The following is a 27451-nucleotide window of genomic DNA, read 5'->3' as shown; positions in this document are numbered from 1 at the left end:
CCCCTTGAGGTGCCTATACCTGTAATACTAGAATACTTACTGGACCTCAAGAGAGGCGGGCTCTCCCTCTCCTCGTTGAAGGTCCATCTCGCCACTATATCGGCGTTTCGGCATGAAGAGGAAGGGCCCACGGTGTTCGCCCATCCCATGGTTACCAGGTTCCTGAAGGGGCTGGTAAACCTGTACCCCCCTCGGAAACCACTTCCACCATCGTGGAGCTTGGACCTGGTGCTCAGCGCGCTAATGGGACCACCGTTTGAACCCTTAGCTACAGTTTCCCTCCGTCTCCTTACGATAAAGACAACCTTCCTTCTTGCAACACGTCAGCTCGCAGGGTGAGTGAGCTCGCAGCAGTTACGGCAACGCCGCCCTGCACAGTATTCTCAAAGGAGGCAGTAACCTTACGGCTGCACCCAGCCTTCGTTCCAAAAGTTTCTTCAGAGTTCCATCTTAACAAACCTATAGTTTTACCCTCGTTTTACCCGAAGCCTCATAGCTCCAGCAAGCAGGCACGCCTGCACCTCCTGGACGTGAGGAGGGCGTTGGCCTTCTACATACACAGGACTAAGTCCTTCCAGAAAATGGACAGACTCCTAGTCTCTCTTGCTCCCAGGTCAAAAGGAGAGGGCCTCTCTTCACAGAGAATCTCGAAGCACATTGTGTCCTGCATAAAGATGTGCTACGAACTTCGAAAAACTCCTTTACTGGCCCCGGCTAGGGCTCACTCCACCAGGGCGGTGGCGGCATCAACAGCCTTTTTCAAGGGCATTGCGCTAAAAGACATCTGCAGAGCGGCGACCTGGTCATCCTATGACACCTTCGCCAAGCATTATGCCCTACACCGGGTATTCCAAGAGGATATCCGCCTCTCGACAGCGGTCCTTTCGGGGGCAAGCTGCACATAAATCGATTACCCACCTCCTTCTTGGGTTACTGCTGGGTAGTCACCTATCGTGGAGCACCCACGGGGACACTCGAGGAAGAAAGAGAAGTTACTCACCGTAGTAACAATGGTTCTTCGAGATGTGTCCCCGTGGGTGCTCCACCATCCGCCCATCCTCCCCGCTTCGGATCTCTGTTTCGTGTTTTTCAGGAGCATCCGAGGCGGTTGGTCAAGGAACTGGCAGGGACCGGATCGTGCACGTGGCCAGGAGCGCGCAAGGGAGCGGCGTGCACCGGCGCATGCACGGTCCAGCAGAAACTGCTGGAAAGATCCGATCTGCTGCGCCGGGGCGAGCCCGACACCTATTGTGGAGCACCCACGGGGACACATCTCGAAGAACCATCATTACTACGGTGAGTGACTTCTCTTTCTGTTGCCAAAAAATCATGACTGACCAGGGAGACTTCCCCTGGCTGGCTGCAGGAGCCTCACCACATGCAAGCTGCCTGGCACTTTGCGCAACACATCTTTTTATTGGTCCAGGGTCAAGCCATGTGGTCAGCTGGTCGCAGGAAAGTTCCAGACTGCGTGGAGCCTTTGCGGGGAGGAAACGGAGGGCATGTGAGGGTCAGGACAAAATGTAAGCACTGAAAAGAAGTTTCTTGTACAAGCACAACCCCACCCACAGACTAGCTGCCATATGGTGCGGGGGTGCAGGGCAGTGGCTGGCGTCAGGCAGCGCTGAAAAAATGGCAGCTAGGAGGGGTATACGCAGAACCACAGACCCCACAGCTACGCTAATAGCAAAGAAAAAGAAGATTTTTCAGCCTCTCATGACCCTGCAGCCACAGACTTCCAGGTGCTGAATTGAAATGGTCTTCTTGTTGCCTAATTCCTCCACACCTGAGACCAGAGGAGATGGAAGAGGCCAGAGCAGAGAACTGTGGGGCATTGTGGAGCACATACGGGACATCTCTGGAGGCTAATGAATTTGATTTAAAGACACGGCGCTTCCTCATTACCATTGATTTGGAATTTTAAATTCGAACTGAACGCTCAACCCATCAGCTTACTACACTATTATGCTATCGATATTTTTAGTGCGCCATAAATCGAACTAACGGAATTTACAGTGAAGACAGGCACTTGGTAAAATCAGGCTAAATGACTTAAAATTGATACTATCTCATAGTGTAGACATAGTCTAAGTTACTTTCCCCATCCAGTAACAGCCCCACACCTTCCCTGACCTCCTCCTGATTGCTAACATGCCTACAGAAACCTTTCTTCTTTCCTTTCACGTCCTCAGCTAGTTGAGACTCCATTTGCTCTTTGGCCTTCCTCATTACACCCTAGAATGCTCAAGCTGTCTATTTGTATTCTTCCCTTGTCATCTGTCCAAATTTCCATTTCTTGTAAGCTTCCTTTTTGTATTTAAGCTCACCAAAGATTTCTCTGTTAAGCCAAGATGCTTGCCTATCGTACTTGCTTTTCTTGCCGCTCATTGGGATAGTGTGTTCCTGCACTTCCTATAGGTCTTCTTTAAAATACACCCAGCTCTCCTGGACTTCTTTTCTCCTCATGTTAACATCCTGGGGATCCTGCCCATCAGTTCCCTTAGGGAGTCAAAGTTTGTTTTTTCTGAAGTCCAGGTTCCATATTCTGCTATCCCTGGTTCTCACAGGTTACTTCAACCATTCCCTCTTGCTGCCAGTTTTATAAGGCTGAAGCAAGTGACCCAGCTCAGAGCCTGAACTGCAAGCCAATCAACTGCAGCCTGAATGGCAAGCCAATCACTCAAGGTACATCTGGAACAAAGCACTCCCAATTCACACTTTGCAAACACTCACTCATCATTGTGGGATTTTTACAACTCTGACAAATTATTGTTTTGATTGCTGTATTTTAGTCATTTGTTGGAAGATTTTGAGGTAATTAGCTAAAATGGACTTTAGTTTCTACCTTTCTTCCTTGGCTTACCACTTGATATTTTTGGATGTCCTATTTTTACTGTCCTAAATCACTTCTGTCAATGACTGTCCAACTCATGTAGGTCGCTGAGGATATTGGCTGATCTGTTACGAATAACTCAGTCTCCAGGGAAATGAGGTGGAGGTTTTTAAAGCTGAACTGTATCGTGCAGTGAGCCACCATTCTCTCTGTTTACAAAAGTGATGTTGGCTTGGTTTATCAAGTTTTTTAAGCATATGTAAGATGCAGTGTACCAACCATGCACTGGGCCTGCCAGGGTTAATGGTGGGCATCCAGCTGAGAAGGCACTGCCCCCACAGTCCTGCTGGGCATGCTCCAGCTTGAGACCAGCTATAAAAGCCTGCGGAGCAGCTCTGTCAGGGCTGACGGCTGCTAGGGAAGGCGGTGACATTGGAGCTCCTGAGAAAGAGCTGTGGACAGGCTGAACCACAGGGGCCAGCCAGTGAGGAACAACCAGAAAACCTCCCAGGCTGGAGGAGAGTGGTGAAGAAGATGGCAATGGTGAGTCTGATAGGAAATAGCCCACGGCAGGGAGTTACTTTTCCCAAGAATTACGCAGGTTTCTAGGCGGATTCTCTGCTGAGCTGGACGTGGAGACAGGGCCCTGGGCTGAGCCCCAGTGGAGAGGGAGGGCCTGGGTCCCCCTAACCGCTCCACATTAATACCAAGGGGGTGCTACAACTGTTGTCATTGACTCTGGCTGCTAGACCATGCCACCTTGTGCGAAGGGGCATGGATATTGATTCTGTGACTGTGGCCACTAGACCTCACTGCCCTGAGGGAAGGTACTGTTGTTACTGACTCTGTCCACTAGGCACCACTACCCTGTGATAAAAGGTTGTTTTTCTTGACTGTGGCCACTGGGCCAGACTGCCTCACAGAGACAAGGTGGAGTTATTGGCCCTGTGCCATTTTAGCTGATACTCATATGGAGTGGCATGCCCTTTGAGAGGCCCCAGAGGCTTAACACCCTACCCCGGAGGGGCGCAGACATGCCCACCCCATGACAACTGGTGGAGAATGTCAGCATTTAATGAAATCCCTCCCCAATATAAGGGGAAATGTGGACGTGCAGAAACAAAGTGAGTTGCTGAAAGACTGAGTGAAAATACAGAAAAGTGCCCATTAAGTTTTTGAGATGACTGCTGGACAACCAGCAAAAGCAGGCCACCCAGCAGCAGCAGACCCAACTGCTCCAACACATGATGGCCATGTCTGCACTACCACAAAATTTCAAAATGGCCATGCAAATGGCCATTTTGAAGATTACTAAAGAGGCACAGAAATGCACATTCAGCGCCTCATTAACATGCTGCCGGCCACGGCTCTTCAAAATTGCTGTGTTTCGCTCCTGCATGGCTTGTCCAGACGGGGGTCCTTTTCGACCAGATAGGAATCAGCAGATAGGAATAAGGGGATTTCGAAGTTCCCGGGATCCTTTTCAAAAGGACCCAGTCTGGACGAGCTGCATGGGAGTGAAATGCAGCAATTTTGAAGAGCCGCAGCCGGCGGCATGCTAATGCACTGAATATGCATTTCAGCACCTAATTAGTAATCTTCAAAATGGCCATTTGCATGGCCATTTTGAAGATTTCTCTTAGTGTAGACGTAGCTGATGACTCAGCAACCACTGCAGGCAGGCCTACAACAGGAACAGCAGCAACTGCTGCTGAGGGAACTGGCCACCCAACAGCAGTCTCAATAAGGTCAGTTGGTCTATCATATGAGAACACAATGGTGGGACACAGCACCCCTTCTCCCTAACCCAGCTCAAGATGGGGCTGCTGGTGGTGGTTCATTGAGGTTGCCCATATACCTCCTAAAGATGGGACCCCCATGATAATCTGGAAGCCTACCTGCTTATGTTTGAGTAAGTTGCTGCTGTGGCTGCCAGAGCTCTGGGCCACATTACTGGTACCTTACTATAGGGGCCCAGCTCAAATGGCTTACTGGAACCTGGACCCTTAGAGGTATGGGAGTACCTCAGAGGTAAGGTGGCCATACGAGATCAAGCCAGAGTGAATCCTGAAACATACCACCGGGGGCTGTGACAGGAGCCATATCTGCTAGGGCTAGGCCTATGGTGGTGGCCCAGTGAATCCAAGATCACTTTTGGCAGTTGCTAGAATCAGGTTATCAGATGGCAGCACAGGTAGCAGACATGGTGTCTCTAGAACAATTGGTACAGGTCCTGCCTAAATGTGGGTAAGAGTGGATGCAATGGCACCATCCTAAGACCCTCGCCAAGCAGTCTCCTTGACCGAAGATTACATGGCAGCAGAAGAGCCTGGGAAACCAGATCAGAAATGGGAGAGTCCAGAGGGTGCAAGGCCAGCAGCATGATCGGGAGCTTGGGAAGTCAGACAAAGGGGCCCTTTGCTCCAACACTGGGACACCTCAAGAGCTCAAGATGACCCCATCAAGGGAGCCCATTGGGGTTGTCCTTGCTCAAGTAGGGGTAGACACATGGAGGGATCTGAGAGCTCCCCCCAGGAGATACCACCTACAGGGCAAAGTCAGAAGTGCAGCTGCTCTAAGTGTAGCCAGCAGGGACATTTCCAGAGGGAGTGCCACTTCATGGACTACACCTATGGGCAAGTGATAGTTGTGGGCTCACAGACCCAAAAAACAGCTACAACTATGATAATCATTCCCATCCGAGTTAATGGGACATCCATTACAGCACTGGTAGACTCTGGGTGCAGCAAAACCCTTATTTGAGTGGGATTGACCCCAGACACAGCAACTGGGTGCAGTCACAGGGTATTCACGAGGATGTGAAATGGTGCCCTATAACTAAGGTGACTCTGGAGAACAGAAAGCAGGAAACAATGCCAGGTTGTGGTGGCCCAGAAGTTAGCCTACCCAGTGGTCTTACGGCACAATTGGCCCGCCTTCATGGGCCACCTGCAAAGAGAGAATGTTCATTCCTAATAACAAAGGGGACTCAACCCACCTGGACAGCGGTGATAGGCCAAGAGCCACCTGACAACCTGGGTGAAGGACCCTGGGGGGGGCCCTGGGACAGTGAGATCTGAATCCAGCCCAACAGAGGTCCCTGTTGACCCAAGACAAAAGTAGGGTTAGACCTCAAGGGAACAGAGGAGGGAACCAACCCCCAGCAGACTGGGAACACGCAGCAGATCTGTCCACAGGAAGCAATCCACCGCAACACCAGTTCCAGAGACCCCAGTTGGAGATCTGCCAGGATCTTCTGCAATGGCAGATGAAGGACCCTCAAACCAAGGAAGACATCCACCAGCTGCTAGTTCCATGTAGGCTCTGGCAGGGCTTACTACACTTAGCTCAGGCAATGCCCTGGGCTGGGCATTTAGGAAGAGAGAAGATGCTATGAAGAGTACTAGTAGTAGTAGTAGTAGGCATCCTTCAGTCTGCATAGACTATGGATCGCGCCCTTTAAAGTTTCAGTTGAGGACTTCATTTACAGTGTCTATTATGACTATAAAGACCCACACGACAGTGACAGTCCTTGCTGCATCTCTTGCAGATGTAGTGGGTGTCTGGCAAGTCCTTATTGTGCTTTCTGTGCGCTCGCTTCTCCTCTGCTAGCTGTCTGATCTTCAACTCGCCCTTCTGAAGGCCCTTGTGTAACACCTGCCTCCATCTGCTGCGGTCGTCTGCTAGTTCTTCCCAACCGTCCAGCTCGATGTCTACCTCTCTGAGGTCTCTCTTGCAGACATCTTTGTAACGCAGCTGGGGGCGTCCGGGAGGTCTTTTGCCAGAGGCTAGCTCACCATACAGGATGTCTTTTGGAATCCTTCCATCATTCATCCTGTGGACGTGGTCAAGCCAGCAGAGTCGATGCTGCCTGAGGAGGGTGTGCATGGTTGGGATTCCAGCTTGCTCGAGGACGGCGGTGTTGGTCACTCTGTCCTACCATGACATTCCAAGGATGCGCCTGAGGCAGCGCAAGTGGAAGACGTTCAGCCTCTTTTCCTGGCGGGCATACAGGGTCCAAGTCTCACTGCCATAAAGGAGGGTGCTGAGGATGCAGGCTCTGTAGACTTGCATTTTAGTGTGAGTGTACAGCTTGTTGTTATTCCACACTCTCTTACTGAGTCTGGACAGAGTTGTGGCCGCTTTTCCGATCCTCCTATTTAGCTCAGTGTCCAACAACAGGGTGTCAGTGATGGTGGACCCAAGGTAAACGAACTCGTGGACGACCTCTAACGTATAGTTGTCAGTGCTGATTGATGGGGATTCAGCAACATCCTGACGGAGTACGTGTGTCTTCTTTAGGCTGATGGTAAGCCCAAAGTCCTTGCACGCTTTGGAGAACTGATCCAGCAGTTTTTGAAGCTGGTCTTCTGTGTGAGACACTACAGCAGCATCATCTGCGAACAGCATGTCTCTGATGAGGACTTCTCGCACCTTAGACTTAGCTTTCAGCCTTGCAAGGTTAAACAGTTTCCCATCAGATCTTGTGTGCAGCAAGATGCCCTCTGTTGAAGATCCAAAGGCATGCTTCAGGAGGAGTGCGAAGAAGATCCCGAACAATGTCGGAGCAAGCACGCATCCTTGTTTGACACCGCTCCTGATTCTGAAAGCATCCGATAATGCGCCGTCATATTAGATGGTTCCTCTCATGTCTTCGTGGAACGACTGGATCATCTTGAGTAACCGTGGAGGACAGCCTATCTTGTGGAGCAGTTTGAACAGACCATCCCTGCTGACCAAGTCAAAAGCCTTGGTCAAGTTGATGAAGGCTATGTAGAGTGGCTTTCTCTGCTCCCTGCACTTCTCCTGCAGCTGCCTTAGAGAGAAGACCATGTCAACGGTAGACCTCTCTGCGCGGAATCCGCACTGCGATTCGGGGTACACCCTCTCAGCAATCTTCTGGAGTCTGCCAAGGATGACGCGAGCGAACAGTTTACCAGTGACGCTTAGGAGGGAGATTCCACGGTAGTTGTTGCAGTCGCTTCTGTCTCCTTTGTTCTTATATGTTACAATGTTAGCGTCGCGCACATCCTGTGGAACCTCACCCTCTTTCCAGCACAGGCACAGTAGCTCATGTAGGGGTTCCAGGAGTGTGTCCACGGCACATTTGATTACCTCTGGTGGTATACCATCCTGACCAGGGGCCTTTCCTGCTGCAATGCTGTCGATGGCTCTCTTCAGTTCATCCGCAGTCGGTTCTGGATCCAGTTCGTCCATTACTGGTAGGAGCTCGATGGCATCGAGGGCTGCATCAACCACAATGTTCTCGCGTGAGTACAGCTCGGAGTAGTGCTCAACCCAGCGCCCCATCTGTTTGGCTTTGTCAGCAATGACTTCACCAGATTTGGATTTCAGAGGTGCCATCTTGTTCTGGGTGGGTCCTAATGCCTTCTTCATACCCTCGTACATTCCTCTCAGATTACCAAAGTCGGCACAGGTCTGGATGCTGCTGCACAGCTGGAGCCAGTGGTTGTTGGCACAGCGCCTGGCTGTCTGTTGTGCTGTTCTTCTGGCCTCTCTAAGCGCTTGCTGGGTACTCTGGCTCGGTGAGCGTTTGTACTCCAGGAGTGCAGCGCGCTTCTTTTCAATGACTGGAATCATCTCATCAGAGTTAGCTTCGAACCAGTCATTCGTGTTTCTAGCTCTTCTTCCAAACACCGACAAGGCCGTGTTGTAAACTGTATCCCTCAGATGTTGCCATTTGGATGTCGCATCGGCACCCCCAGGGCCACTGCGCAGATTTTCCTGGAGGGTCTCTCTGAACTTTTCAGCTTTCTCCGAGTTTGCTGTCTTTCTGGTGTCAATGCGGGGCCTTCCAGCAGATTTAGAGCGGTACAGCTTCTTGGGTCTCAGCTTGAGCTTGGAGCAAACTAGCGAGTGATCTGTATCACAGTCAGCACTATGATAGCTGCGTGTCAGAAGGACGTTTTTGAGGTTATTACGCCTAGTGATGACCACATCTAGTTGATGCCAGTGCTTCGAGCGTGGGTGTCTCCACGACACTCTGTGCTGTGGCTTCGTTTGGAAGAATGTGTTTGTGATGCACAGATTGTGGTATGTGCACAGTTCAAGGAGATGCTGTCCATTGTCATTCATTTTTCCCACACCAAAGTGTCCTAAGCAGGAAGGCCATGAGGCCCAATCAGCTCCAACTCTTGCATTGAAGTCACCCAAGATGTACAGTTGTTCACGAGCAGGTATTTGCGCTACAGCAGCACTAAGCACGTCATAGAACTTGTCTTTTACTTCTGGTGTGGCGTACAGGGTTGGAGCATAAGCGCTGATCAGGTGGACAGGACCGGCGCAAGTTTGAAGCATGATCCGAAGAAGTCTTTCTGATCCGCCCATGACTAAATCCACCATTTGTAGAAGGGTGTTTCTGACAGCAAAGCCAACACCATGCTCTCTGGGTTCTTCTTGGGCTTTACCCTGCCAGAAAAAGGTGTAGTCCTTTTCCTTTAGAGATCCCGAATCGGCGAGTCGTGTCTCTTGCAGTGCAGTGATATCAACTCTGAGCCTCTTCAGTTCCTCGTTGATGACAGCAGTCTTGGGGGTGTCACTGATGGCCTGAAGATCTTCAGTCAAGCCGGTCAGCATGGTCCGCACATTCCAGCAAGCAAGCTTGAATTGTTGATGTTGGAGCTACACCAGGATGACCACCACTGTGTGTTATGCCCCAAATGCCAGATGCCTAGGATCAAAGGAGTCCCCTGGACGCTGTTGGTGTCTCTACATCTGTTGCCATTGACTCTTGCTGCTAGAACATGCCACCTCATACAAAGGGATATGGATAGTGACTCTGTGACTGAAGCCACTAGGCATTACTACCCTGAAGTAAGAGACTGTGGTTACTGACTCTGACTGCTAGGCCACACTGCATTGAGAGAAAGGTGAGTTGTTACTGACTCTGGCCACTAGCCCCCACTACCCTGTAAGAAGCAGGTGATTTATTGACTGTTGCCACAGGGCAGGACTGCCTCACAGAGACAAGGCGAGGTTATTGGCACTGAGCCATTAGAGCTGATACACCTGTGGCGTGGAGCGCTTTTTGACAGGCCCCGGATGAACACCTTACCCCAGAGGGGGATGGACATGCCCAAGCCGTGACAATATGTATAACTGCCAAACATGAACTGTGCCCAGAAAGGTGGAACAAAAGCTGAACAATGCAACGTATTGAAGGAGACTATAATGGTGGTTTGTTCTCTTGTGCAGTACTGTATCACTGTTACTCTGTGCTTTGGTCCCAATCTAAGACCTGCATTGCAGCAGAAGCCATTCACCCTCTTCTCCACTTCCAGCATTCAGCACTCTAAATTCTGTGATAACCAGCCCTTTATTGCAGAATATATGAAAACATTGCACTACCCAGTCAGTGTGTTATAAACATGTTCCAGGATTTAGAAATGTCTTCCTGATTCTGTTCTGACACAAATTGTTCAGAGTCTTCAGCTGAGCCTTCTTACCTCTGATAGGTTATTTCTTTATGTGCTGTGGTGCACAGGATCCTTTTAGCCTAGTCTACATTAATCTTTCTTTTCTCCCTAATATTTCCCATCAGTATTCCAACTGGTATAGCTAAATCAATACAGTGAATGCAGCAGCTGCATGTCTTAATCAAGACAGACCTGCTACGAATAGCTAGTAATTACAGTGGAGCTGCAGAGGCAGTAGTAATGGTGGGAATATCAGGGAAAAGGACAGTGGAATTGTATCTTGAATGCTTGTTAGAGTGCACAGTATGGTACAGGCTTCAAAGCAAGTGCAGTTGGTTCTTCACATGCCTAGCCCAACATAGCTCGACTTTTGGTAGGTTACCATTGAACATGGCACACCTGTAATACTAAAGGAGGAGACTTTATGTTAGGCTGTCAGAAAAGAAAGAATGCAAATCCCTCCCTCCCAGTATTAAAACTTAATTAAAGAATTCATAAAGTTGTTCTTAGATAAGCCTCCAAGGAGCAGTCCAGTTGGAGGACACAGAGCTGTACAGGTCTTTCAGAGTTCCTCAGATCTTCTGGTGCTACTCTCAAGCTCCTGCCTGGAGGGTGAACATAAAATTATTCACATTAAAATAGCAGCCATAGGCTACGTCTACACTAGGGGAAAAATTTGAAATGGCCATGCTAATGACCAAATCAGAGAATACTAATGAGGTGCTGAAATGAATATTCAGCGCCTCATTAGCATTGTGCTGGCCACAGCACTTTGAAAGTGCCGCGTTTCACTCACGCACAGCTCGTCTACACAGGGCTCCTTTCTGAAAGGACCCTGCAAACGTTAAAAGGAATAAGCTAATAGGAATAAGCGGATTTCAATGTTTGCAGGGTCCTTTCGAAAAGGACCTCCATGTAGATGAGCCACACATAAGCGAAACGCAGCACTTTCGAAGTGCCATGTCTGGCAGCATGCTAATGAGGCACTGAATATTCATTTCAGCACCTCATCAGTATTCTCCAATTTGGTCATTAGCATGGCCATTCCAAAGTTTTCCCCTAAGATAAACATAGCCATAGTGAAGAATGTAACCCAGTTTCTAAATTATTTTTTAAAAACCTACCAATAAATCTAATGGCAAAAGGTCCCAGTCTGCGTAAAGGGCTGTCCCCAGATAGTTTGGCGGATTAGCACTTAAGTATTAAAAAGAAGTGTTTAAAATGCATGACCAGAAAGCAGGGGTTAGAGGTTCTGTTCTCTGCTCTGCAACAGCTCTGTGTGCCTCAGTTTTATTGCCTGTTTAAGAAGGAATAAATGAACTAGGCTGACTTCCTGAGGATCTTGAGAGTGAGGCTTAGCGGATGTCTTTGTGAAGTACCTTGAATAGAACTTCATAGTATTTTGTATTTTTTCCCATAAAAAGAGGAAGCATTCTGAAAACAGCAGAGGAAAGGGAGAGACGGAGATGGAGATTTTTCTCCCTAATGAGAACAACTTTTGCTTCACTTGTCAGTCATGTTCCTTATAGCATGTGGCATTGGGAGTGCTTTCAAAGTCAGCTTCTACAGACTGACTGAGCACAGAGGTTGCAGTGTTGTTGTAGAGAGACAAGGTGGATGAGATCATTTATTGGACCAACTTCTGTTGATGAGAGAGAGGTGCTTTCAAGCTCTTCTTCGGGTCTGGGAGCAGTTGTGAAGGCTGAGAAAATATAGAAGATGAGCTCCATCTGTGAGAGAATTTTTTTCCCTGGTGACCAAATTGTAATTTTTCTGTGAGCCCCAGACAGCTGGGAGAATTTTCCCTTTTGTTTTATTTCAAAAACGTATGTCTTCCCAGAGCCCATTCATTGAGCCACTAGCAGAGGAAGACTGAATGCAGCTCCTTTAAGAGCCAGTCATCTCACCGTAAAATTGGACAGACGGTTAGCAGTACCCTCTTCTGCCAACCACCTGTGTGCATAAGAACAGCTAGACTAGGTCAGACGAAAGGTCCGTCTAGCCCAGTGTCTGGTCTGACGGTGGCCAATGCCAGGTGCCCAGGAGGGAATGAGCAGAACAGGAAATCACCAAGTTATCTATCCCCTGTCACCCAATCCCTGTTTCTGAGAAAGGGACTAGGGACACTATCCCTGCCTATCGTGGTTAATAACCATTGATATACCTATCCATTAATTGTCTAGCTGTTTTTTGAACCCTGTTATCTTCTTGGCCTTCACAACATCCTCTGGCAAAGAGTTCCACAGGTTGACTGTGTATTGTATGAAGAAATACTTCCTTTTATTTATTTTAAACCTGCTGCCTATTAACTTCATTTGGTCACCTCTAATTCTTGAGTCATGGGAAGGAGTAAGTAACTCTTCTTTATTCATTATCTCCACACCAGTGATGATTTTATAGACCTTTATCAGACTCCCTCTTAGTGTGTTTAATTGTTCTTTATTTGTGTCTTTTTGGTGATTTAGTTTACTTAGTTTAATAATAATTTTAATATCTAGTGCACCTTGTTATACAGTAGGGCTTTGTTTCACATTTTTTCAGTCAGCATGTTTGAGACAGAGAAGCAGTATCTGGTGGTGTCAGATGTTTACTGCAGAGACTTGATGAATTTGAACTAAGGATGATTGGGTTCATATCCTGTAAACCTTGCCAGATCTTCTTTCATCTACAAGGTATCTGCATGGGGAGTCTTTTAAGGTCAATTAGTCAGTCTCCTGGGGCAGAGGGGAGAATTTCAATGGAACACTGTTCTGAAGAGAATCCTGAGAGCTCTTGAGTCCCTGGGTGATGCTTATGTAGCATTGAGACATCCTCCTGTGTGTCATTTTTTGGAGAGGAGAGGTAAGGATACATCAATTAGGTTGTATGACATTGAGAAGGTGGTGGCTTTTTTCCAGGTGTGTGAATCCTATTTGAATTATGACTCCATTGAATTTAGCCCCTGAATGAATATTTCCAATATCTATTGTGACAGACCACCAGGCTAGTGGGCTGCAGTAGTCTGACAGAAGGAAAATATACTATTAGTTTTCTATACCCTGAGTTATCCAGAACCTGCAGGAACTTGCCAGAATCAATCAGGGTGCTCTGATCTGGGAGTGGTCAGGTACCAAGAGGAAGGTGCTGGGAGGGGCCATTTGGGAAGTAGCCCAAGTCAGGACTATAGCATGGGTAGTGGAGGAAAAACTACCTGTCGTCACTGCCATTAGGGGCTGGAACCTGGAGCATAGGGCAGGTCCGGGTTCCCACCAAGCTTCCCCTTGCCACCTCAGAGACACTTCCTGAGAGGAGGATTAGGAGTAATGAGGGTTTTCACACCAAACCCATTGATTGGCCTATGATGAAGTTGGCTCCGTAGGTTGTGACCCTTGTCTTCCAAAAGAGAGAGCGGCTACGTGGAGAATCACAGTGAGCCTCTGAGGCACCTCCTAATCGCCTAGCCATGTACGACCCTCAAGGCAAAGCCAAAGCTCTGCCAACAACATGTATTAATGTTTTAGTTCTCATAGTATGTGAGAACCGCTGCATCCACTTCATCGGCGATTTTGTCACTCTATTTCCAAACACCCACTGCCACCTTACATGGCAGCGTAAGATCTGACTGTAGTGCATATGATAGTTGGAAGCATGACTGCTTGCGTATTTTGATAACTTGCCCACCCAAGTCATCACAGAGATTAACTACTGTAGTGGTCAAAGACCATAATGCTAACTTGCAGAGGAATTACCACAAGCTTCATCACTTTCCAATCTAACTGGAAAGAAAAAACAGTCAAGTAGCACTTTAAAAACTAGCAAAATGGTTTATTAGGTGAGCTTTCGTGGGACAGACCCACTTCTTCAGACCATAGCCAGACCAGAACAGACTCATGTCTTTGCCCTGGCCTTCACAAACAGAAGCACACAGCGCATATATCAAACATGCAAGAATTTTTTGTTCTTGGGGATTGAAGAAAGGACCACACATGACAGGTGTCAGCCATATTGCTTAATTCATTGTTGAAAGGCACACACAGATTCAACTGTGATGGTCCTGGTATAGAAATAACAGACTGGAAGAGAGGGTCTCATTGGCTACGTCTACATGTGAAGCGTACATCGAAGTAGCCTATTTTGATGTGGCGACTAGACATCCTCCAGGGCTGGCAACGTCAATGTTCAACATCGACGTTGCACAGCACCACATCGAAATAGGCTCTGCGAGGAAATGTCTACACGCCAAAGTAGCACACATCGAAATAAGGGTGCCAGGCACAGCTGCAGACAGGGTCACAGGGCGGACTCAACAGCAAGCCGCTCCCTTAAAGGGCCCCTCCCAGACACAGTTGCTCTAAACAACACAAGATCCACAGAGCCGACAACTGGTTGCAGACCCTGTGCATGCAGCATGGATCCCCAGCTGCAGCAGCAGCAGCCAGAAGCCCTGGGCTAAGGGCTGCTGCACATGGTGACCATAGAGCCCCGCAGGGGCTGGAGAGAGAGCATCTCTCAACCCCTCAGCTGATGGCCGCCATGGCGGACCCCGCTATTTCGAAGTTGTGGCACGCGCAACGACTACACGGTCCCTACTTCGACGTTGAATGTCGAAGTAGGGCGCTATTCCCATCCCCTCGTGGGGTTAGCGGCTTCGACGTCGCGCCGCCTAACGTCGATGTTAACATCGAAATAGCGCCCAACACGTGTAGCCGTGACGGGCGCTATTTCGAAGTTAGTGCCGCTACTTCGAAGTAGCGTGCACGTGTAGACACGGCTATTGAGTTCTCCAGATCAGAGAGAACTTCCTCCATAGTATGTGTGCAATTTAAGATGCCCATTTAATTAAGGTTATTTCAATCAATGTAGGTAACTAGCATCCAACTCTGTGAAATTCAGAAAATTAGATAAAAAGAAGAGGCTGAATTTAACAGAGAAATTAATAAAAGTAAATAAATACGATTTGGAAAGTCTTTGAACTTTACTAATGGTCACATCTATTCTACCAGAACTTCTTTAATCTAAAGTCCATTACTCTTTACCCTCTCTATTTTCTTTTCTCTCTTTCTCTCTTCCCCTCCCTTGTTTTATTTCCTTAGATCTAATTGGCTAAAGCCATGCTGTGGGAGACGAGCAGCAGTGTGGCAGGTATTTTTGCTCAGTGCAAGTCTCAACAGTTTCCTGGTAGCCTGTGTAGTGTTGGTGGTGATTCTCCTGACTCTGGAACTCCTAATAGATATAAAGCTTCTCCAGTGTGAGTAGCAGGCTTTTTTAAAAATTTGATCACAGATAAATCATGTTTAGAGTTAACATGCCGGGGAGGGAGAAGTTTGGTCATGTAAGTAGTTTAAAAATTTGATAATGACCTTTACTGTACTTTAAATATGTGGAACCCTGGTATTGTGAAGTCCTCGTCCCCTCAGAGAAAATTTGTTATGGGACAGATTTTCAGAGGATGCTGACAATTTGATACTTGCAACAATGTACCCACACATTACACACCTGCAAAGCTTCCTTTCTTATGACATTCGCCAGCTGGCCTGCATCAGGAAACAGGAAATTTGTGCAGTCAAAAGGGCAAGTCCATCATAGTTACCCAGTTGTCCATTCACATGTATGTGGGCAAATAAGTGTGCATAGATTTTCCTGTTGAGCTTGGTATTTTCTCCTTCGATAATTAGTCCCTCTAAACAGAGATTTGTTGGAACTGAAATTGTAATTTATACCTGCAATGCAATGACAGAAGTTAGGTTTTCCTTCTACTTTACTAACATGCTGTAAGACAAATAATCCAAGTGAAGTTTTGTCTGTCTGAATTCACTCTACACAGGTTCCATGCAGTTTTTAATTATGTTGCTTTACTTCCTGATTGCACTGTTCTTTCACTATTCTCTCCTTCGGTTAAAACTTTCCTGTGGTAAATATTAAACCTGGGCCTTTAAAAAAAGAAATCTGTGTAGAAATATACAGAATCAATGATAAAGGGTTTAGACACACTCAAAGATGCAAAAAAGTACCATTGAAGATTAGAGAACTATTGGGTGAAATTCTTGAGCTCTGCCATTTGACTTGAGTGGGGTCAGGATTTTGTCCCAAAGATCAGATTATGTAGTGTATTGGAGTGCTGTAAAAGTTGTTAGTAATATTAAGGAAACCACTATCTAGGAGCAGCCTGAATTTTATTGTTGTTATTATTTTATTTTATAAACCTGTAAGAAGGAAAGCTGACTCGGCCTTCGCCTACACCTTGCTTGTATTTGACCTGGTCCCTTTGTATTTCTACATGTGCACATCTCAAATACGTTTATGAAAATACCACCCCACCAGCCTCCCACAACCCATCAGATCTTTGTGAGACTCTACTGTCTTTGCTAACCCAACTGCTGTGAGGACAGAGAAGTCAAGAGGAGGCAGCAAAATGCAGTCTTCCAAGCATTTGGGGTTGTTATAGGATTCTACCTTTAGAGCTGTACTAAAACAGGATCATAGATCCCTATCAGTTGAGTGGTGGTAGGTCGGTATGTGCTTAAGGCCCACTGCATATGTCTAAAGTTGCCTCTGGTAGTAGAATTAATAGTTGAATCCTCAACACTGGATTTATTTGCTTTACAAGATAACGTTACTTCTGACACTGTTTCGAAGGAATCACCTGGGTTCTTTACCATTTGTTCCCCCATCAGTACTCCTCTGTGAGAAGTCCTGCATGTGACATCCTTCAGAGTCAACCAGTGTCTACCCCATGCATCAGCCAAAGAGATTTGTGCCAGGCCTAAGTGCTAGAACCAAGGTGGGTGGGTGGGAGAGCAGGGGGAGCATCACCTCCTGGCTTGACATGACTTCCATTGGATGCAATGGCTTTCAGCACCCACATTATAAAAATTGTTCCAGTGCCCCGACGCCAGACAAATAGATGGTTCTCCCTTCAGAGTGCTTTGCTTCTGCCCTACTCTCCACTCTTGCTGGCCTTTGGGCTTCTGCATTGCATTGCGCTGCATTTAAGCTAACGATCAATACACCATGCTTCTCACTATTTCATGTAGCTTTTGTTACATTAAATTCCTTGGGGCTTTGTTCTTTAACCATTGTGAAATGTACTGGAAGATTTACCTGGCATTGCTCAGGTCCTTCAGGGCTGGGGGCGTGGGGAGTGCAGGAATCAGGATTGGGGGTGAAGAAGGACTCAGGACAGGGAGCTTAGAGATGTGTGAGGGTGTGGGAGGCTCAGGGCAGGGAACTAGTGGTGTGTGGGATGGAGGAGTGAAGGTATGGGGGTGAGGAGGGGCTCAGGCAGGGGGCTAGAGGTGTTGGGAGTGTAGGTGTCAGGGATGGAGGAGGCTCAGGGCAATTAGTATCCTGCAAGGCAATCAAACAGTTCAGGTTTTCTTCTGTTTTACTAATGTACTGTACGACAAATAGCACAGATGAAGCTTTTCTATATTTGTTTGTACTAGGGGGCTAAGAATGTATGGGGGGTGCAGGACTCAGGATTGGGGTGTAAGGAGGGGATTAGGGCAGGCAGTTGGAGTGGAGGCTGCAGGAGTCAGAAGGGGCCATGCCACCTGGGCAGCAGCTCCCCCAGGCTGGTCGTAACGGGCGTCATACTGCTTTCAATGGCAGCTCCTGTGAGCTGGCCATGGCAGAGGCTGCGCTGGCCAGGTGGCAGCTCCCCAGGGCAGGTTATGGCAGGAGCCACACTGGTCAGATAGCAGTTCTCTGATTCCAGCTGTGGTTGGGGCCATGCTGCCCAGGTGGTGGCCGGGAAGCTTACCTCCATCCCTGTCTGCCTGCTGGCCTGTGAAGTTATAACTGTCCTGGTTCCCATCTCTGCCCCCTGCTGGCCCCCAGAGGTCATTGCACAATGTATCTGTCACTGCCACTCTAAACCCTGATTTACCTGCTTTAATGCCGGGTGGGGAACCACTGGCCTGCAGTGTGTATCCAGCCCGTGGCTTGTCTGGATCTGGACCCTGCAGCTTAGGGCTCCTCATGGCACCCAGCCTGTGGTGGGTGCAGAGCCCCAAGCCCAATCAGGTCCAGATTCAGGCCGTGGGTTATAGTGGGGGCTGAGGGAGGTGAGGAAGCAGCTCTCGGCTCTGGTGCCAGTGGCTGCTGTTCTCCCAGCTGGCTCTCCGGGGGCTTCCTACCGCTGCTTTTATTGCAGAATCCAGCCAATCACAGCAGTGGAGGGGCTGTGCCTGGGAGCAGGGGGAGGGAGTACAGAGTCATGTGCATCCAGAGTTCTGCAAAGATAAGTGCACCCCTGCTGACCAGACCCCAGGCACCCAGTCAGTTCCTGTGCCCCCTCCCATCCACACCCCCTCCCACTTGACCCCAGACCCCATGTCCCTGTCCCGCACCCTGCTTCTGATCCCTCCCTTCCAGACCCCAAACCCTCCTGCACTACTCATCTCACCTAGACCCAGACCCCCAGCCTGCTCCTGCACCCCCTCACACCTGGACCCCCAACCACAGCTTGCTCCTGCACCCCCTCACACCTGAACCCCCACCTGCAGCCTGCTCCTGCACCCCACTGTGGCCCATATCACCAAACCTCAGCCCACTTCTGCACTCTCCCTCCCGCTCAGAGTCCCCAGTTCCCAACCTGTTCCTGAACCCTGCCTCCTGCCCAGACTCCATAGCTCTGACCCTCATAGAATCACAGACTACATCAGTGAGGTGGGGTGTTTTGCTTCTCACTTCCATGGTCCCCAACTGATTTGTCTATGGGTCAGTGGCCCCCAGCCCAAAAAAGTTTCCCCAGCCCAACTTTAAGTTACGTTAGCAGGAAGCTGTATACCGAATTTGGTGGTCTTAGCTCTTACCATTTAGGAGGAGTTCTTGAACAAATGGATGAATAGATTAGCTCGCTCATAGACAAACTCAAATGTGGAGTAGATGGAGGGAGTTAACATGAATCCTCTAAGTCTGTGCAATGACGACTCTGCTTTTAACTTAAATTTTCAAAAGCTATTGTTGTGTAATTATGTTTTTAAAATGTAATTGTAGCATTTAATGATTCTCTGTAGCATAAGAAAGCAACATACACAAGTGTATTAAGAATATGCTGTGTGCCTGTTTTGTTTCCAAAGAAAGCCATTAATCCACTTTATAGACTGCAGTCACCAAGGAAGTCTGTTTTTTTTTAAATTAGTTTTATTAAGAGTTTTGAATATTGTGGAAAAAAGTCAGGCTTCTGGGACTGCTAAAATCCAAGGCAAAAGTCTACACTCCGATTCCTACTGCTAACCTCAGTTGCACTCTGCGCATATTGGAGCTCTTTTTTGGTATGCACGGAAATTGTTTCTGCAAAAGTACAGGTTAAATGAGAAATTAATAGACTTTGAATAAATTTAATATGAAGCATATTTTTATGGTAGGCCTTATGTGCGTTAACTAGGTAATCTCTTATTACACCAGTAAAGTACATGAGTATTGTTATCCATATTTTAGTGGGGAAGAAATGAAGGTGGATAAAGTCACTTGCCCAGGGCCCAAGTGAAGGGGTTCATTAGCGGAGCCATGATTTGAATTCTTTAGTTTTTGTCTCCCTGTCCGCTCGTGACCATGTACCTCTGTCTCTGCCTAACCACTCCCGGTAGTGTTGGGAGTGACTTAATACTGCCCTTTTCCTGAAATTGGGTACATAAAGACACATCTGTATGCCCGTGTGAAGTCTTCTTGAAATCAGTGGTGCTCCATACATATGTGAGGATCCACCTGTGTGTATCTGCTTATTGGATCTAGGCCTATGTAAGTGTAGTAAAAGATGTGTTATCTGGCCCTGTACCAAGCAGAAAGTGTTGTAAACCAGCATTTCTAACCTTTATAGAAAGTCTGGTTTAGACTCCTGTTCGCCTGGGGCCAGCAGACTCCCCTGACTCTGCTTGGCTCCCTGGAAACTGTGGCGTATCCAAGCGGCTCCTAAGCAGAAAAAGGGGGTTTGGAGTGAAGGCAGAGGTGAGGGACTGGGGATTGGAATGCAGGGTGGGCTGGTGGGCACAGGTTCTGGGAGGGAGTTTGGGTGTGGGAAGGGGCTGGGCTGTAGGTGGGAGGTTGTGCTGCAGGATCCAGGGGGCATTCATCTACGGTGGCTCCCCACAACTGGCAACCTCTCCTTGAGGCTCCTAGATAGTGGCATTTGGCTAGATGGCTCTGTGCAATGCTCCTGCTGTTCCCTGAGTGTTTTCACCACAGAAGTCATTGGCTGGGGACTGTGGCAAATGGGAACTGAGAGGTGCACAGAGCCACGTAACCAAGCACTTCCACCTAGGCACAGTAGCAACAGGTCACTGGCATGCCCTCCCTACCCCCAATTCTTCCAACATGCCAGATAAAAGGTCTTTTACTGTACTTGGATAGCTGTACAATGAGAATGGATGTAAATATGGAGTTCTCTTTTAGTGGGAATTTATTTGGCCTCACTTGTTAGAGACGAGGCTGAATTTCTACAGCAAGTCAGATTTACACACAAATAGTAGACTGAAACTCTGCCCCATAAGAGTCAGGACACTGGAGTGTTCTCACATTGTTTCTGAAACCATCGTGTTGTTTCAACAGTTCAGCATGGAGAAGTCTGTGTATTTGGCTGGATGTTTTCAAGGAACAGAAGGCAATTGAGAGTGATGGAATGATGACTTGGTTTATGGAATATGTATTCAGTTTTTATTCAGGAACTTCGTGCCTGGAAGGTTATTTGAAATGGTTTATTGTTGATATGACTCAGGTGCTTGTATTGTGTCTCCAGCCTGACATATATCTAGCAGTCTTTGATGCACAGACTGCAACATGAGAAATCCATTTCTTCCTTCACTAAATACCCATATATTATACTTCCCTTGGACACTAGGAGGCAGTCAGATGACTTTATGTCGATGAAGCACTGTTAGATCACCTCCCCACGAATGGCTTCCTCCCCTTTCTCATCTTTGTCTGTTGTTTAAACAGTGTGTTGTTGGAAGTGTCTAAAGTACTGTCTGCTTATTTCTTAATCAGCTAGAAGATTTACCCAGCTCCTTTGGGGTGGGGGAGAGGTAATCAGTAGTCAGTGCAGGGGCTTAGAGATGTGAGGAGCTCAGGGCAGAGGGCTAAAGCTGAGGGGCAGGAGTCAAGATTTCAGGTTAGGCTTTCAGGGCAGGGGGCTGGGAGTTTTGGGGGTGAAAGAATCAGGTTTGGGGGTAAGGAAGGGCTCAAGGCAGGGAGCTGGCAGTTATGGGAGGTTCAGGAATCGGGTTTGGTGGTGAAGAGGGGCTCAGGGCAGGGGGTTGTGGGGGTGTGCAGGACTCAGGGTTGGGGAGTGAGAAGGGGCTCAGTGCGGGTGGCTGGGGACATAGGGAGTGCAGGAGCAATGGAGGCTGTGCTGGCCAGGCAGTAGCTCCCTGGGGTCGGCTGCGGCAGGGATCGCACTGGCTTGGTGTTGGGTGGGAGGCTTACATTCACCCGTGCTGGCCCCATAGAGTTATAGCTTTCTTGGTTCCCATTTCTGGCTCGTTGATGCCCCCTGTGGTAATTATGTGGTATAACAGTCCCCTCCATTCCAGGCACATCCCATTTTCCTTGCACAACCAAACCTGACCTTGCTGTAAGTTAAAATAAGAGGAAGCTGCATACCAAATTTGGTGGTCCTAGCTCTTACTGTTCAGGAGGAATTCTTGACAAACAGACAGACTTGCTCTCTCACAGACAAGCAAACACTCTCAAATACATAGTAGATTATTGTGTCTCTGCTGAAATTCAGGGGTGCTATGCATGGCAGTTTCTACTGACCCCTTATTAACATCACAAATACCAGTGTCAACTCATTTGATGTTCTCCCTTGAACGCTAATGCCCCTCCTCCCTCATTATTCTGCCACAACCTGACATCTTCATGAACACAGTTATTGACACCTAATACATTTTTTCATGGTGCAATAATTCATCCTATCATCTCAAGCAGTTTTGATCCTTTGTAGACAAGCTTCTAGGACCTGGGCAGGCACACAAGAATGGGTGGGGGAATGATTCTTTGTCTACATTGCATTTTGATCTGGGACTACGGGAATATTAATCTTGTAGCCAAAGTTGACCACGCTACACATCCTTGCAGTCTCGAGTTTTTCCATGTGTATAAAGCTTTTTTCATCCTAGATACCCACCATGAGCAGACAGTCTTGCAGTCAGACTTGGCCAGGAAGTCCTCCATGTCTCAAAGATACACTAACCAATTATAGAGTACACAGGCCTGAATCTCTGTGGTATGGTAATGCAGTGGTCCTCAGTGGAGTATCACAAAGACAGACTTGGCAGGTTGACAGCTATCAAATTATTGTGTGAAAGTTTAATTTCTGTAATTCATTTTCTTTATTTTGAACTTCCACTGACAGCATTTTGCCAATTGGATTTATACAATTTAGAATTAAATGTGTTCATAGCACATGTAGTCTCCAACTAGCAATTTATCTTTATTAGACAGTTTGATGTCAGGTGATATTTCACATTTTTCTAATGCAGGGATCAAATATTGTTAACAGTTACTTAATTCTTCAAGGTCTGATATTGGTCTTCATGCAGGTGTCCATTTTGGTGGTGTAGAATCAGACTGAGTGGGCAGACTCTTGATGCCTTGTTCTGTGAAAGCAGTGGCCAATATTTTTATTTCATAGTTAGCCAACTGAATAAGTGATTACGTCAGAAAATCTGGCTGCTTACTTTAGTGCCTAATATGGATAAAGGAGTCTTAATTTTATGCATATATTCTTGAAAAACTTGGTCCAAACAATGATCTTCCAGCATTAATTAAAAGATTTTTTAAATGATTTACAGAATGAGTAATTTTTTATTACTTTATAGAATTTTACTCTTAAATTTTCAGTTGCACAGGGTTTAGTCCAGGGGTGAGCAATAATTTTGGTGGAGATTGTGGTAAGGGGTAAAGGGCCACACTTTTCTGTGGAGGGGGTCTGGGGTCTGGGATGGAGGTTGGGTGCAGAGGGGAGCTCAGGGGAGACTGGGCTGCAGGAGAGGGTGTGGATCTGAGAGGGAGTTTGATTGAAGGAGGGGGTTGTGACCTGGGGCAGGATATTGGGGTGCAGGGTCCAGGAGGGGGTGTCGGTTCAGGAGAGGATTCTGGGAGAGGATTTTTGGAGGGGGTGTGGGAGGTGTTGAGATGGAGAGGGAGTGGGTGCCAGAGGCAGGGTCCAGGTGGGAGGCTATTATCTAAGCAGCTCCTGTCCAGCAGGACTCTCAGGCAGGCTTCCCTGCCTGCCAGCAGCCTAAGACAGCTCAAAGCAGATGTCTGTTCCGTGTGGCTCTCTGCACTGTGGTTTCCAGCCATTAGGACCTTGGAGACTTTCCTGGGGCCAGGGGCAGTGCATGAAACCCGTTCCCCTCCCCACCACAGCACAGAGAGCTACAGCGAGCAGTCAGATGCTTTGAGTGGCACAGCTCCAGGCTGCAGGATTGGGTCTGAAGCCAGATTAAAAAGCTTGGCCAGATGTATCTGGCCTGGCCCTGATTTAGTCTCATCTCCTAGTACAGACAAATGGACTTGTGCTGCTGTAGCCTGGAACAATGATGCCATAGGATACAGTACACTAGCTATGAGCTTCTGTAGCAGCTCCACACGTAGGACAGATTCAGACCTGACCTTGAGCATCACTCCAGTGTTCCTTTTTTTCTACCAAGTTTCAAACTGGGCTGACAGATTTTGGTAGAGTTGATTCACCTCCATCCCAAGCAGCCCATTCCCACAACCAGGAAAATGGTGGTCTGCAGTGTTCCCTGTAAGCTGAGTGCTTGGGTGGCTCGCCCAGGACAGATTCAGGGGCCACCCAACAGGTTAGCAGAGTGCCCGCAGCCACCAGCATGTGCCTCTACTGGTGGTGCACATCCACACCTGCCTTGGTGCACATAACAAAAATTATTCCATCCATGGATGGAAAAAATTAGAGGGAGCCTAATTTTTGTGACCTAGTCCTCAGAACAGACGTCATGCTGTACCAGGAGATCAGAGGGCAAACTGCAAGTCAGGAGGCAGGAGGGGTCACGTTATCAGGAGATCAGACTCAGGCAGTAGGAGAAGGTATTGCAGGTGACAGCCTTAAAGAAGGGAAATCCAGCTGCATGGACAACTTCTGTTACTCTGATTGGTTTAAATAGAAGGTGAAGACCACTCAAGACCCCCAGCATTCTACCAGTCAGAATGCAGCACTACCAGTCTTCTGTCAGAGATCAGCTTTATTCCTGACAGCAGTTAGCAGACCACTGGTTGGTGGGTTGGAATTTATTAGCTCCTGAGAGCTCTATGAACCACAGGTCAAGACACCCACTGTCACAGCCACTACTGGAGAAAACAAATGGAGAGTCTCCACAGTCTCTGAGGAGATCTGGCTGAGAGGAAAGTGGCACATTTCTTTTCTCAGACAGTCTGGGAGTAGCCTAGCCCCACACTGCTGGTTCTTCCTCCCACCTGTTTTTTTGGCAGGGTTCTGTCTATAGCTTACCACAAAGGTGACTCAATTTCAGAACAAAAACCTGAGATGAACCTATTCATTCCTGAGCCTCTCTTCTGGGACTCTAGTGTAGTAGTAATAGCAGCTGTGCTGTGGGGGCAGTTAGGGAGATCACCTACTGATTTTACATAAAGAACTGAACAGCCATCAGATAACTTTATGGTCATTACTGACCTGAACTGATTTGAATGAGCAACTGAAGGGAGTAAAGCTTCATGTCCCATTGCATCTAGTCTGTTATCCTTTCATTGTAATGTTTCCAATGAAATGCTTCTCCTAAATGTAGGTAGTGATGGTACTAATAACCATTATATGTAAGTAGCTAGTTTGTATTAAAATTATCCTTCGTTACCTTGTGTTAATTGCAGTTTCAAGTGCATCACAGTTTGCTGGAATTATTCACTGGATCAGCCTAGTCATCTTGTCTGTGTTCTTTTCAGAGGTATGTATAATGCATCATGAATCACAATTTATTTGGATGCAGAGCCCAGTCCTGCTCCCACTGATATCAGTGCAAATTTTGACACTGACTGCATTCGGAACAGAAGTAAGCATATGGTGTGTTTTTAAAAGAAAATAAGTCAGCTTTTGCCATTCATATTTGGAAAACCTAAGGATCTTGTTTGTATTGACTATCATTGTTCTCTTTATTAGAGTCAATTAGAAAGGACCAAGAAAAACGGAAGAATATTTTACAATATGTAATAGGAAAAGTGAGGAGGAATAATTAGAACTATCATCTCAGATCAGTTCAATGAAATGAGGGAAAAAGTCAGGTCTGGTTCTGAAGTTCTCGCTCCAGGAACTTTCTTGGCCTCAGTGGGAATTTTGCTAAAATAAGAAATCCCGAAGTTCATCTTGCACAAAGCTTTGTTCTGAATAGGAACGAATCATCTCCTTTCAAGATTTAGTTAAGCACTCTTCTCTGTTTTTTCTAAATATAATTACATCTATATTCTTTCTATATAAGCAAGTAATTAAATACAACAAATTAGAGACTAAACGGTGGATTTTGGATGGTGGTGAATTCCTGTGCAAATACTGGTGCCATAAATTCGTTCATTGGAAAAGCCCGTGTTGATGATATAATAAATTACTAAATTGAAATAACTGCAGTTTATTCCAGAAATGGCATCTGTTACTATTTCACCACAATCTATCTGAAGTGCTCCCAAAGCAGCAATTTGGTTTATTCCTCCATGACATACTATGCAGATTGTAATAGGATTTTTGTAACATAGCTGTGTGTTTTTAAATTACACCAATATCCATGCTGTGCCAGAAGACTCTCTGGAATATCTGCATATGTGGAGAATATCTTTTCTGGGTTCTCAAAGGGAAAGGATTTGCATCCAAATAAAAGAGATATTAGTGGCTTCACGCAAGAGTTTAGCTTAAGGTTGTGAGAATTCGCCTTAGAAGAAGCAAGAGCCTTGATAATTGTAGGGGAACTTGGAAACCACACTTGTTGGATTTATAGTTAGTTGTACTACACCACCATTTATTTCCATGGTTCTATTAATGGATTTAAAAAATCATACCAAATTTAAATAGCGAATACACGTAACGCTGAACCATACGCTTTTGCTGGCAACCTCCAAAACATGACTCCAGACTTTCTGTACTGATTAAGGTTCAGAAGTAATTAAAAATTTTAAGATCAATTTATTTAGAAAATGGTGGGCAAAGTTTCTTGTCTCTCTTCCAGTCCCATTCTGTGTCTGTGTTGTATTTTTCCTTCTCTCTGGGTTTAGGACAATGCAGATATTATGAATCAATCTCCCCTTCTTGCCTTTAGTGCCCATTGTTCTAAAGCTGTTAACATCCTCTTTCCAGTTTGCTTCTGTCTTTCCAAATTGAAACATGATAAAGAGTTGAAACATGGAGCTACATATGTATGTCGTAGAGCTTGGAGGGACCTGGAGAGATTGAGTCCAGTCCTGTGCACTTGCAGCAGGACCTATCACCATCCTGTTTTTTTTTTCTGTTTAAAAGCCAACCTGCTCCAGAACCACAAAAGGTACCCTCAAGAATTGAGCTCATAACCCTGGGTTTAAAAGGTTAATGCGCTAACCACTGAGCTATTGAGTTATTAATTGATAGTATTCACACATTTAACCATAGTTTGTCTTTACATAAAAAAATACCCACCAATGAAGACATGAAGTAGCCATCTGAGGAGTGCAAAGAAGCTGGGATTTTTGCAGTGCATATTATTAATCAAGGTTTTGGAAACTTTTAAGAGTTAAGCTAGATTAATATTGGCTATAACAGCAGAAGCTCCATAGACTACCTGAAAGCACTTTGTAAACCATATATTGAGCACCACTGGATAAGGAGAAGAATGAATTTTTCACCTTTGCTGCTGCTATTGTTCTGCTGGAGATAGGGGATTTTTTTTTTTTACAAAATTTAATTAAGAGGACAACAGTACATTTGTTTATACTGTAGTGATTGTCAGTAAAATAGAAGAGAGAAACTTACTTTTCTCATCTAAAATGAAAGCTTAGAATTTTCAAAACGTTGTCTGATGCTCCAGAAATTGCAGACCCTGAAAAAGTCAGAGGATCTTTTACAGCATTTTCATTACATGTATTTATTTCCTATTTCTGATGTGATAGATTTCTCTTTGTTTGGGGTAGGCAGGAAATAATTTTGCTGTGTGTTTCAGTGAGACATTTACAATCTTTCATTGTTCAGACACAGATTGTAGGGTTTCAT

At 46.7% G+C, this 27451-nt stretch overlaps 1 protein-coding gene across 4 annotated transcripts in view; it reads left to right on the top strand.

The window, feature by feature from the left end:
• TMEM266 (transmembrane protein 266) overlaps positions 1-27451 on the top strand; it is a 231057-nt gene that overhangs the window by 124902 nt on the left and 78704 nt on the right. For 2 of the 4 annotated variants that reach the window (XM_075006775.1, XM_075006774.1), the window contains 2 exons: positions 15342-15496; positions 25099-25172. In XM_075006775.1, the coding sequence (XP_074862876.1) occupies positions 15342-15496; positions 25099-25172 (229 nt within the window). The remainder of the gene's footprint in view (positions 1-15341; positions 15497-25098; positions 25173-27451) is intronic. The other 2 variants (XM_075006778.1, XM_075006779.1) reach the window with 2 other exon arrangements.

Source organism: Carettochelys insculpta, chromosome 12 (genome assembly GCF_033958435.1).
Source record: "Carettochelys insculpta isolate YL-2023 chromosome 12, ASM3395843v1, whole genome shotgun sequence".
NCBI lineage: Eukaryota > Metazoa > Chordata > Testudines > Carettochelyidae > Carettochelys > Carettochelys insculpta.
Note: the sequence above shows the minus strand (reverse complement) of the source record. Positions and strands in the feature narration are given on the sequence as shown.